Source organism: Corythoichthys intestinalis, chromosome 16, assembly GCF_030265065.1.
Source record: "Corythoichthys intestinalis isolate RoL2023-P3 chromosome 16, ASM3026506v1, whole genome shotgun sequence".
In the NCBI taxonomy this organism is placed as follows: domain Eukaryota; kingdom Metazoa; phylum Chordata; class Actinopteri; order Syngnathiformes; family Syngnathidae; genus Corythoichthys; species Corythoichthys intestinalis.
This window is the reverse complement of record NC_080410.1, coordinates 26,568,206-26,581,404: the sequence shown is the minus strand read 5'-3', so window position 1 is coordinate 26,581,404 and position 13,199 is coordinate 26,568,206. Positions and strand designations below refer to the sequence as shown.

At 38.3% G+C, this 13,199-nt stretch overlaps 1 protein-coding gene across 2 annotated transcripts in view; it reads left to right on the top strand.

Moving 5' to 3' along the window:
* The window catches only part of LOC130904558 (very-long-chain enoyl-CoA reductase-like), an 18,852-nt gene extending 5,653 nt beyond the window's left edge, over positions 1 to 13,199 (top strand). Inside the window, exons 4-13 of one of the 2 annotated variants that reach the window (XM_057817401.1) lie at positions 1,948 to 1,999; positions 2,072 to 2,116; positions 2,196 to 2,299; positions 7,748 to 7,869; positions 7,942 to 8,047; positions 8,118 to 8,190; positions 8,265 to 8,308; positions 8,384 to 8,441; positions 8,505 to 8,593; positions 12,569 to 13,199. In XM_057817401.1, the coding sequence (XP_057673384.1) occupies positions 1,948 to 1,999; positions 2,072 to 2,116; positions 2,196 to 2,299; positions 7,748 to 7,869; positions 7,942 to 8,047; positions 8,118 to 8,190; positions 8,265 to 8,308; positions 8,384 to 8,441; positions 8,505 to 8,593; positions 12,569 to 12,742 (867 nt within the window). In that variant the 3' untranslated portion in view covers positions 12,743 to 13,199. The remainder of the gene's footprint in view (positions 1 to 1,947; positions 2,000 to 2,071; positions 2,117 to 2,195; positions 2,300 to 7,747; positions 7,870 to 7,941; positions 8,048 to 8,117; positions 8,191 to 8,264; positions 8,309 to 8,383; positions 8,442 to 8,504; positions 8,594 to 12,568) is intronic. The other variant, XM_057817402.1, reaches the window with a different exon arrangement.

The window sequence follows — 13,199 nt, the reverse complement described above, 5'->3', positions numbered from 1 at the left end:
CCATTTTGAAATTTTTTTTTCTTTTTTAAAGTTCTGAGTTCATGAGGCACTGAAATGATCTTGAGCTTTACGCGGCTGCAGTCACACCACTAAATAGCAGCCAATAAAGTTGAGATAAAGAATTCCGACTAAGTAAAATCAAGCCTTCGTGGTGTTGGTTTTAAGTCAAGCCCAAATGTTTGAGGAGTTAAGACTACCCCTAATAATGTCAAACCTCAATGTACAGAGGTATGAAAAAGTATCTGAACCTTTTGGAATTTCTCACATTTCTGCATAAAATCACCATAAAATGTGATCTGATCTTTGTCAAAACCACACAGATGTAAAAACAGTGTCTGCTTCAACTAACCCCCCCCCCCCCCCCCCAAAAAAAAAATGTATAGGTTTTCATATTTTAATGAGGATAGCATGCAAACAATGACATAGGGGGGAAAATAAGTAAGTGAATCCTCTGCCTAAGGAGACTTAAAGAGCAATTGAAACCAATTTTTACCAAACAGTTTGAAGTAGGGGTGTGCCCAATCAGTTATGAGTAGTTTAAAGTTGCCCTGTCCACTATAAAACACACACCTGGTAAGAATTGTCTTGATGAGAAGCATTGTCTGATGTGCATCATGGCTTGGTCAAAAGAGCTGCCTGAAGACCTGTGATCAAGTATTGTTGATTTGCATAAAGCTGGAAAAGGATACAAAACCATCTTTAAAAGTCTGGATGTTCATCAACCTACAGTCAAAGAAGTTGTCTAGAAATGGAGAGAATTTGGCACTATTGCTTCTCTTCCAAGGAGTGGCTGGCCGCCAAAGATGACTCCAAGAGTTCAGTGCAAAATACTCAGAGAGGTAAAAAAAGAACCCTAGAGTGTCTGCTAAAGACTTACAGAAATCCCTGGCACAGCCAATACAGTATGTCTACGCACACATCAACTATATGTAAAACTATGGCCAAGAATGGTGTTCATGGGAGGACTCCACGGAGGAAGCCACTGCTATCTAAAAAAACATTGTTCCTTGTTTAATGTTCGCAACAAGACACTTGGACCCTCCACAGACATTTTGGCAAAATATTCTGTGGACTGATGAAGCCAAAGCTGAATTGTTTGGGAGTAACCCACAACGTCATGTGCTGAGGAAAAATGGAACAGCTCACCAACATCCACACCTCATCCCCACCGTGAAGCATGGTGAAGAGGGCATCCTGATTTGGGGCTGTTTTGCTGCCTCAGGGCCTGGACAACTTGCAATCATTAATGGAAGAATAAATTCAAAGGTTTATCGGGATGTTTTGCAGGGAAACCTGAGGCTGTCTGTCAGACAGTTGAAGCTAAAAAGATGATAGATACCGCATTAAGACAATGATCCAAAACAGAACTAAATCAACTTCAGAATGGTTTCAGAAGAACAAAATACATGTTTTGGAGTGGCCAAGTCAATGTCCAGACTTGAACCCCATTGAGATGCTGTGGCATGACCTAAAGACAGTGATTCATGCCAGACATCCCAGGAATCTGACTGAACTACAGCAGTTTTGTAGAGAAGAATGGGCCTAGATTAGTCGTGATCTATGTGCAAGACTGATCTGCAGCTACAGGAAGCGTCTGGTTGAAGTTATAGCTGCAAAAAGGGGGTGGGGCGAGGGGGGGGGGTCGCACAAAATATTAAATGTGATGGTTCACTTCCTTATTTTTCCCCCTTCTGTCATTCATTGCATACTATCCTCATTAAAATATGAAAACCTATACAAGCTTGGGTGGTTTTAGTTAAAGCAGACAGTTTTTTCATCTATGCGATTTTGACAAAGATCAGATCACATTTGATGGTGATTTTATGCAGAAATGTGAGAAATTCCAAAAGGTTAGGTACTTTTTCATACCACTGTATAAGGAAATGTTACACTATACACGTTAATGATGTTATTTATACAGAAATAACGTTGGTATTGTGAATCCAGGTGGAGCCAACTGCAACTATACTGGATATTAAGGCTTTGTTCCACAAATCATGTGAGTATCTTTAAAAATAAAGAAAATGACAATACAGCATTCTATTGTTTAACGAGCTATTCATTGCAACAGATAAGAAGTGGTACCCAGCCAGACAGTCACTACGTTTGGATCCAAGTAGGTGTACCAGCTCGTACGATAATAGCCGGTAAGTCATATGAACTCGAGGTAGATCTTAATTGCAGTTTTTTTTCAGAGACAAAATGTCTCAGGGATGACGAAATACTCCAGACACTTCCTGTGGGAACTACAGCGAGCTTCTACTTCAGCGACCTTGGACCACAACTCACGTGGGGGACTGTGAGTTTGTAGCATGCACACTGTATGACACCTAAACGGCCATTTGCGGTCATTTGTTTTCCTCTCAGCTCCTGCAGCGCCTATCTATCCAGGGACATCTAATCTCATGGCCCCATTTATTTCCAAGGTGTTTATCCCCCCAGGGCTCTCGTCTCCCTCACTGTGCCACGTTGTTGCCCACTGTATTGCCCCCACGCTTCCGCTGTCTCCTTACACCTACATCAGCACTATTTTATTTTGTGCAGCAACTACAGAGTTGAGAGATGTTGGCAGGCGCTAAGGTCGTGTCATCCGTGCTTCAACAATGCTTCTGCATTGGGGGAATGAGGAATCACACTCAATATTTCAAGGAGTCGACATAAGCAAATCAAGACTTTCAGGATCTGAGACCAAGTCAAGACCATATTTATATTTTGAAGAGGCACAAACATCAAAACAATGATTTTAAGGAATTATGAAAGAGTCACGACAATGAGCATGGTTAAGTCAAGAATAAAACTTTGACAGGTTCGGACGATCGCAAACCTAGACAATCAAGGCTGAGACTTTGAGACGACATGACCAAATGACTTTGGGGCAAAAAGTCAAAGACATTGACATGATTAGACATAAATTATGAAGGGCTGAGATGACATAAAGCAAAGAACAAAGGCAAAAACAAGGCTTTAATCTATTGAGATAAGTGAAAACCAATGCTTTGAGGTTAAAAGACTGTCTAATGCTGACTAAAAGACTACAGATAGATCAAGCGCAGACCCAGAATTTACCAAGTTTTTAAAGAGCCATGATCAATAATTTAACAATTCCAGACCACTGTTGGAATTTGACATTTTAGCCAGATGACCAGAATCACGCCAGCCGAACCGCCAGAACCACGCTAGTGCAATTCCAACAACCCGGGTCGCGGAAATCACAACGACCCGGGTCGCGGAAAACCCAACAACCCGGCCAAAAGGCCAAACTCTATGCGTTCGCCTTAGGGGCAGTTTACATGGCGACTTTGCGACACAAAGACGCAATGACTGAGTAGCGGACTCGCCTCGCGTACATATGGTGTCGGCGAAGATGGAAGGCGAAGACGAAAAATTCTGAATCCTGCCTCCAAAGTGGAAGAATCCGATTGCCGGGGATTGAGAGGGGCTTCCTCGGCATGCATATGAAAGGCTCCCGCGGCGCAAGACCGCGACGTTAACGTCAGCACTCGTACACGTCACATTGGGCATGCGCAGCGGTGCTACTAAACATTAAAAACAGCAAATATGGTGGAATGTCGGCTTTAATTTACTGTTTTAATAATATTTTTTAAATTAAATATGTTGAATGTTTCAAATTTTTTGCCTTTTTGAACAAAAGAAAAATGCTATTGCTTTGAGTGGGCGGGCATATTTTTTTCCGGGCTGACGGAGCTCGGTGGGGTCAAAGTGTATCATTCTCTGTCGCCCTGTAAATCTGCAATGCCCCTTAGGGCCTGGCATGAATACTACATCGTTTTCTTACGGAATTGCGACATTGTTCAAATGGAGATGCAAATGCAAATGCAAATTTGAAATTTTTCGTATTCTCGGAGAGTCACCATGTAAACGGCCCCTTAGTTTTAACCCCTTCTACTAACTCCATTTTAAAAGCTGAAAGGCTTCAAAAAACAAGTTGACAATTTATTCCAAGTCGACAGCAATCATACAGCAAGGCAAAACAGCAAATAGACCTAGCTGAGGAGGAAAGCTGGCTCCAGGGTCGACAAACAACAAGTACATAAAAATGTTACAGAGAAAAGACAGCGCTAGCTAAAGAATTCAGTCTTTTGAAAGCTCTGGTGAGGCGGGCTGTGGTCCAAAAGAAGGGTGTGTTTGGGCATTGTTTAGGATTATTGTCTGTTGTGGATTGGAAAGGAGAATTCTGGCGTGGATGTTGTCAGGGCTTCAATAGTTGAGGATTTTGCTATCCTCGGCACCGCGTAAGTGCTGTATGTTCACTTCTCAGTCGTGGGTTCCTCCGTTATCAGATGTTCCTTGTGGGAGGAGAGGATGTCCTTTCATTGTTCTGGACTTTCCATTGTTGGTTACCAGAAGAGCTGATGGCGGGATTTGAAAGTCCAGACGTGGGCTTGTAGATGTCTCGGTCATCACCTGCTTGTCTCGATTCGTCAGCATCAATCGCGCTCAGTCAACTGCGTGACGTGCACGTTGGGCTTCCGTAATCAGCAGGCATCCTTATCTGCCCGTTTTCTTGGTGTGACGCGTCTTTATCAGCTGATGGATGAAGGCGTTACTCACCTGTCAGAATGACAGGCGAGTCACGCCCTCTGCTGCCAATTCACTCTTCCAGGATGCTGTTCCAGGTCGTAGAGAGCATGTACGCCCCCTCGTCCCTGTTGATGGTCCTCGGGCCCCGCTTGCGGATCTCAATGGCCTCTCTGATCCAGCGCTGATGTTTGTTTTTTTCGGTGCGGATGACTCTGGCCTTTTCCCAGTCCATGATGTGGTTTTCCCTTTTGCAGTGATCGGTGATGGCTGATTTGTGATGTTCTAGTTGTGATTGTTCTTTTATTGCCCTTGTTTGTCTCATTGTTGTCTCCTTTTCACATTTCTTCTTGTTTTCTGTTTTTCTTTGAAATAAAACTCCTCCCTGTCTCCCCGATGTATGATTTATTGCATGATTTGCATGGAATTTCATAAATTGAGTTGCATTTGTTTTCTGGGTGGATTTTGTCCTTTGGGTGGACCAATATCTGGCGGAGTGTTGTGTGTGTCTTGACCGGTGTGTTTATGTTGTATTTTTTCATGACCCTTTGGATACGTTCCGTGACTCCCCTCACATACGGCAACGTCACCATATCTCTGTGTTCTTGTTTTGTTTGGTTTTTCTTTCCAACCTTTTGTTGTGTTGTTCTTGTTTTTGACCTGTCCTGCACCTTTTTCTATTGCCCACTGTGGATACTGACACATTTTTAATTATGTAAATGTTTTTTAATTAATGTTTTTCTTCCTGTGTTCTGTCTTCTGGGTCCGTTATTATTGCCATATGTTCATGTAGTGTTCTGACTTCTGACAGTTTGTGGATAGTAGGGTGTTCCGATGTCCATAGGAGGTATTGGTCGGTGTGTGTAGGTTTCCTCTGTAGTTTTATTTTGATGTCGCCTTTGTCTGTGTGATGTATGTTTATGTCCAGAAAGGCTATGGATTGATCTATTTCTTCTTCATGGGTGAATTTGATGCTGCCGTTGGTGTCCATGGTGTTGAGGTGGTCCGTGAATCGTTGTGTATGTCCTGTTTTTACTTTTTCCAGAACGTCGTCTACGTAGCATTTCCATAGTGTGGGTCTGTATTCATCCGGAGCTGTCGTGAGTGCTTTCTGTTCCAAATCCTCCATGAAAAAAAACGCACATGAGGGCAGACATGATGGCAGTTTTGACGAATTTATGAGTGTAGGCAAAATTAACTCAATACAGCTATTTATTTTATACTGGGTATGATAGAGTAATACAAACAGTCAAACAACAAATATTGGAGAGGATACTATTCCCTTCACCACCTCAAGACAAAACCTTCAGACCTGGTAAACTTTGTGGAGACGAAACCAAATCAAGCTCAAAATGTTCAGGAGTTTCAAGATGAGGACTGCTAGAAGGCCCTTTTTCTTTGAAAGGTGTTTAGTTTAACTTACATACTATAAAGATTAAGGGTGTAACGGTACATGTAATAGTATTGAACCGTTTCGGTACGTGGTGCTCGGTTCGGAACGGACGCGTACCGTACGAGTTTCTGACGTAATGTAACCCTTACTTTTCGAGGCTGTGAGTCGATTGGGTTACAGTTTCTTTGTGTAGATTATATTTACTCCCTCTTCTCTACTATACTGGACTGTCTCAGAAAATTAGAATACACAATATTCTAATTTTCTGAGACAGTCCTGTACATTAATCCACCATTTAAAGCAGGGGTGTCCAAACTTTTTGCAAAGGGGACCAGATTTGGCGTGGTAAAAATGTGGGGGGCCGACCTTGGCTGACGTCCTTTACATAGAACAATATACAGGACTGTCTCAGAAAATTAGAATATTGTGTATTCTAATTTCCTGAGACAGTCCAGTAATGAGGACCAACACGGTAGGACAGTATAACCCAGAAACGTCAACGGCGCGACAACGTGGCCGTCACGAGAACGCAATGAAATGCGGGCGTTAGAGTCAATCAGCTAATGCACACCAGTCGCAGTGGGGCCGTGTGTTAGATGCGTCCCAGAAGCGGCTCAACGCGACGCACACGAAAAGAACGGCAGAGTTTATTATTTGACGCGAGACGCGGCCCTCCTGCGTCAATACTACAACCGGTTGCTAGGATCGGGCAGGAAGTCACTCGTGCAAAAATACGGTGGATCCGGTCGATTTTCAAACTAACATGCAATCGTAACCTACTTTTTGAATCATCAGATCTCTTGAGTGGTAGATCGGGGCACAGTTGACTTGTCTTTGTTGATTTACTGTTGTCTTCTCTGCTGTAATAATAACCAACACGGCCCCATGTTCAATACAAAACCCTCCTACCACAACAAAACAAGTGGGAACTAATAATCACATAGGAACTAAAGTTATACAACAGAAAATATACAATACTAAAATAAATGAATACTACATCACATTTGTAAAATATAAACACATAATAAAATAAATAATAGCCCATTTAAATAAAATAAATTGAAATGAGCTAAAAAAAAAACAACTAATTAAATAATAAGAATAATGCACACATCCTGCTTACACAATTAAATTTATTAATTTCTGTGTGGCGCTTTAACTTGAGAAAATCCACAAATAAAGCTTTTGAAAACGGTTCATAAGGAAAAAAAAATGTTTCATCGAGGCATTTCTTGCCTGGTACCGCCAGACTATTCTCCCTGTATTTTTCAAACACTGTGAGAATACACGCTAGTTACTTGTCGCTTTAATAACGTCACGTCTGCCCGTCGCTGATTGGTCCACTCCGCTGTCTGTTTGCTGTGGCTTGCTCCGCCCTGGGAATTTGACGGTCGGACTCACCGCTGTTCCAGCGATTGAGTCTGGTATCCCAGGCAAAGGCATTTCATTTGTAAAATACAGGTTAAAATCTTTGTCATTGGGATTGCTTTTCTCTTTAGCACAGGACTTCTTTTTTCTTCTTTCTTTCAGAAAGAAAGCTGACCAATACGCAGGGTCTGAAAGGCAAATTGTTGTTGGATTATCTTTAAATACCCGCTACTTTTTGAGCAGAATTCTACCTTTGTATAGGCTAATGTTCCTATTGTTAAAAGCACAAAAGTGTGTAATAAACAAGTAGCACAGTTACATTTTGCATTTTGTTTTCTTACTGTACCGAAATGAACCGAACCGTGACCTCAAAACCGAGGTACGTACCGAACCGAGATTTTTGTGTACAATTACACTCCTAATAAAGATCCATTTTGCTTGCTTTAGGTGTTCCTAGCCGAGTGTGTGGGTCCTCTGGTCATCTATTTAATGTTCTACTTTCGCCTCCCCTTCATCTACGCTCCTAAATATGACTTCACTGCCAGCAAGAACTGGGTCGTTCAGTCAGTGTCAGTTCTTATAACTTATTCCACATTATTTTCAATATTACACGTTAAATATGAAAATGTCAATTTTTGCAGTTCCGCTAGCATCTGTCACTCTTTACATTACATCAAAAGGATTCTGGAGACGTTATTTGTCCACCGCATCTCGCAAGGGACTATGCCTCTCCGGAACATATTTAAGGTGAATTCCACTACACAGTTGTCAGAAATGTAAGTCCAGGAAAATCTTTTTGTGATGGTAATCTTTGCAGAATTGTGGCTTCTATTGGTGTGCCGCAGCCTGGATGGCATACTACATCAACCACCCGCTCTACACGCCACCACGTAATTCCCGCCTTTCCGTATATTCACTTGCATATCATACTAATAGTTCACAATCACTGCCATCTTTTTTTCAGTATATGGGCAGCAGCAGGTGAATGTCGGGCTTTACACTTTCTTGGTAAGTTTAACATGGAAATAAATGCTGTAAACAACAAAGTGACAATGCTCGGATGTTTGATTTGTATTCATGTAGTTTTGCCAATTTGGGAATTTCTCCATCCACGTCGCGCTTCGTAATCTCAAACAACCAGGTATTCTCACAATTTTATGTTTGTTTAAAAGTTGAGAATATTTTAAGTTTTTTGTCTACTCAGGATCAAAAGTGAAGAAAATTCCTTACCCAACAAAGAACCCTTTCACGTGGATTTTCTGGCTGGTGTCCTGTCCAAACTACACATATGAGGTAAAAGCTGACAAAAAACAATAGGGGACTCAAATAGTGACACTTAAAAAATATATAAAAAAAATAAAAAGGTATTTTAGCAGGGGAATTTAGATTTAAATCCTGCTTATTTCCCTATAAATTTAATGGACTTGATTTCTTATGTTTACTTTTTGTAGGGCGTCTTTTAATTTCCAAAATGTCTTTGCTCGTGGACTCCCCCTACAGTTCCAAAGTGAAACTTACAATGCCATTCAATAATAAATTCAAATTGATTTGAATGGAAAAATCATTACTTTGAGTCAGGTAGCAAAAGTACTAAAGTAAAATTAACAAAGTACCGACTCTGAAATTTCTAAAGTACAAAGCCAAAAATAATATATACAATAGCCAACTTGTTTTTTTTCTAACCTTGCACAAAGAACAAAAAGTCATATTGAAAAAATGTGTTCTTACTTTGCTAACATTGTGTTCCAGCTAACAAAACAAAAAATTAAAAATTATAGTAGCTTACTTGAAACATATATGTATCTTATCCAGTGTTGTTAATCTTACTTTAAAAAAGTAATTAATCATAGTTACAAATTACTTTTCCCAAAAAGTAATTGGGTTAGTAACTCAGTTACCTGAACGTAAGAGTAATTAGTTACTTGGCAAAGTAACTGGTGATAATTTTCATGTTTTTTTTTTTTCTCAAAAAAAAAAAAAAAAAAAAAAAAAAAAAGATCACACAATGTGATATTGCGATAACTAGATAGTAACCTTTGCGATGTGTGAAAGTCATTTAATGTTGTGAATCAACCATTAAAATTGCTCCCACTATTGCATTAGTTCCCTTCTGTCTACTTTTGACATGTGTAAGTTTTAAAACTAGTTCATCATTTAAAGATAGATTTAAGTCAAGATTTTGCTGATTTAGGAGCATTTTAGATTAAAAGTTACTTAGGTTCGCTAGGAAAGTTCTCTACAACAGAGCCTTCCTGAGGAGTTTACTGCTTTAAGATGGCGGCTGTTTACTAACGCATCTGGTTCTTTATTATACATGTTGCCAATGCAACATTGTCTGTCATTTGCATCTAGTTCTGTATATATGAGATATCTACCAAAGCATCAAGTGGGCGTAGTTTGTAGGCTATCGGCTACAGTCAGGTATTATTGGAGCCACCTAGCATAGTAGCATCGCGCTTGCAACGGCGTCACCCTCCTCCCCAATCCTGCTCTGCTCTTTCGTCTCCGTGAGTCCATCTTTTTCAGACTTTTCTCGAGTCAGTCAACCAACATCGTAACGCATAGTAAAGCATGCCTTTCCCGCCTCAGTAACGGTAACGGCGTTGCCAAGATGAGAAAAGTAATTAATTAGAAGAAAATAATGCCATTAGTAACGCCGTTATTAACAACACTGATCTTATCTGTATGTTAGCCACAAGCAGATTTTAAGGGGCGGCCAGGGGCCAGGCCCCCCAACCCCCTGGTGGCCGAAAAGTGTCATTGCATGTAATTAGCTTTCCTATACACTGTATGTATATAAAAGTTGTAAAGGAATAAAACTGCGACAAAAATGAATGAAATGAACAAAAAAATATATTTTTGTAATGGGTCAAAATGATTTTTAGAGCACCTTAGAGGGTCATTTGCTTTGCATATAATTTTCAAAAAAAAAAAAAAAAATAAATAAATAAAAATTTAAACAAATGATTTTTTTCTTTGATTGAAAATAATTTTTTGGGGATTGAAGAACCTTTTTTATGCGATTGAATGATTTAGACACAAATGTCCTCACATAAAACGGATTGCTTCAAAGAAAACTTATTCAATGAAAAATTAAGTGTTCAAATGCAAAATTTTCAATCTCAAATATTTTTTCGCATTCAAAAACTTTTTGTTTGATTGAAATTTTTCATTTTTTGGTTCAAGTGGTTTTCTTTTTGAAAGCTGACTGAGTGGAAAGAAAAATAGCTTTCACATGCCCTTTTTTCTTTAGTTTTTTGAGTTTCAAATTTATTTTTGCATTCAAACACATTTGTTTTTTATTGAAGCAACTTTTTTTAATTGAATATTAAAGACACAAATCTACCTCCATATGGCTCCGCCCAGGGGATACAATTTTTGACTGTGGTAACTACATTGGCACGACATCAGCGGGCGTACCATATTCAATGGATGACGATCTTGGCGAAAAGTATTGCCGAAGCAGCCTGATTTAGAATTCCCCTCAAGAATGATGGGAAACAAAAAACGCTCATTGTCAGCTTGTTATTAAGAATATTCTTGTAAGTTAATTTTTTTGCTGACACTGCACTTCGGGGTCATCAACATGTCCCTGCCCCAAAAGTCAAACTCCGCCTATGATGTTAGCCTACCCTACCATTTTACCCACAAAATAAATTTATCTAACAAGATACATCAATAATCATGCCCAGAGATGTAAACTATGAAATAAAGCTTAGAGTAGTTTTTAGATGCCTAAAATGCAAGACTGGAAAAGATAATGATTCTTCTTCAACACTTATGCGTGAAAATAGCTTAAATATTTTATTTCTTCTTGCATCAAATTTTAGTGTGTTTATTGTCGCCGCCCCCATCTAGCGGTTGATAGTGGAATTAGAACTAAAAGGACCTATGGCGGTAGATTTGTGTCTATTATTCAATTTAAAAAAGTAGCTTCAATCAAAATATATATTTTCAATTTAAAAAAGTCACTTCAAAAAAAAAAAAAAAAACAAGTGAATGCAAAAATAAAATTCATTCAAAAAAAAAAAAGCATTTGGAAACTTTCTTTGAATTATTATTTTTTGATTGAAGTGAAGTTTTTTGGTTTTGTTTTTTTAATCAACTTTTTTGATTAAAGTAATGTTGTTTTGCGTTTAGGGCACATTTTGGCTAGGACATGTGTGTATTTTTTATTTAATCATAAAATAATTTTCTTCAAACTAAATTTAAAAAATAAAATCAAGAAAAATCCCTTCAATCAAAAAAAAAAATGTTTTCATTCATAGAAAAAGAAAAGATTTTGAATACAAAAAAAAATATTTGAGACTCAAAAATTCGCATGTGAACACTTAATTTTTCTTTGAAAATGTTTTCTTTGATTAAAGCAATCCTTTTTGTGTTTGGGTTGTATTATGGGTAGGAGGACATTTGCGTCTAAATCATTCAATCCCCCCAAAAGTTGCTTCAATCAAAAAAAATATTTTCAAAGAAAAAATTAATTTGCAAAAATAATATTGCCCTCCCCTTAAATGATTTATTTTTTGGGGAAAATATAATTTTTATTTGAAATTTTTATTTATTTATTTTTTTTATTGAAGTGTAAAAAGTTTTGAACTTTTTTATTTTATTTTATTTTTTTAATTGAATCATTTTGAGACAAATGTTGCACTTCACTATTGGTCTATTGTCTATTTTTTTGATTGAAGTTATTTTTCTTTTGAATTTTTTTTTTACACATTTTTTTATTGAATCAAAAATGTTGCACTTCGCTATTGGTGTATTTTTTTCTTTCTTTTTTTTTTTTTTTAATTGAAGGGATTTTTCTTTCGTAAATATTTTTTTTTTGTTTGAAGCAGCTTATTTTTAGATTGAATAATAAAGACACAAATATCCTAGCCTAAATGTGCCCCAGACGCAAAACAACATTACTTCAATCAAAAAAGTTGTTTCAATCAAAAAGAAAACTTCAATTAAAAAAAATAATTCAAAGAAATGTAGTTTTCAAATACTTTTTTTTTTTTTTTTTTTTTTGCATCTCAAATTTATTTTTGCATTCAAACATTTTATTTTTATTGACATGACATTTTTTTATTGAAAACATGTTTTGATTGAAGTAACTCTTTTTTTGGATTGAATAATGTAGACACAAATCTACCTCAAACGAACTAAAGAATAGGGAAAAATGTCTGGAAAAAAAACTGCATTGAAAAAAAAATTAAGACAGCAAACCTGGAATCCCATCATGCTCAGGTTAGAGCTTTTACAACCGTATTTCTGTGTGTTTAGGTGGGCTCCTGGCTAGGCTTCAGCGTGATGACACAGTGCCTGCCTGTGGCTCTCTTCACGCTGGCCGCCTTCGTGCAGATGAGCGTGTGGGCCCGAGGCAAACACCGTGGCTACTTGAAGGAGTTCAAGGACTATCCCACCCTGCGCTCTCCCATACTGCCGTTCATCCTTTAGAACGCTACGTCCAGGGGTGGCAGGAACATTTTCCTACTAGGGGCCATTTCTGTTCGAGTCCTCCTGGGACTGTACGAAATGTATGCAAAAAAATAATATATATGAAGCAACAAAACATTTATTATTAAACATGAGCAGTTCATGTCTTTTTTTTTTTTTTTTTTTTTTTTACAACAGTTCAGTTTGTTTTGACATTTGCATGGCCGTCCGTACACTGCCACTGGATGGATTCTCACCATTTGGAGTGAGCAAAGCTTGGCTGCTTAAAGTCTTAATTTGAAAGTTTTTTTTTTGTTATTATTATTATTTTGCTCCGTTACTCTGTCTTGAAAGTGTTTCTAAATGTCATTTGTCTTCTACTGCTGTCAGGGTTTTCCCCAACACATACAGTCATAAGTGTATTCCAGGTTAAAAGGGTTGACGTTCTGATTACTTGTCAGCCCAGTAAGGTATCCAG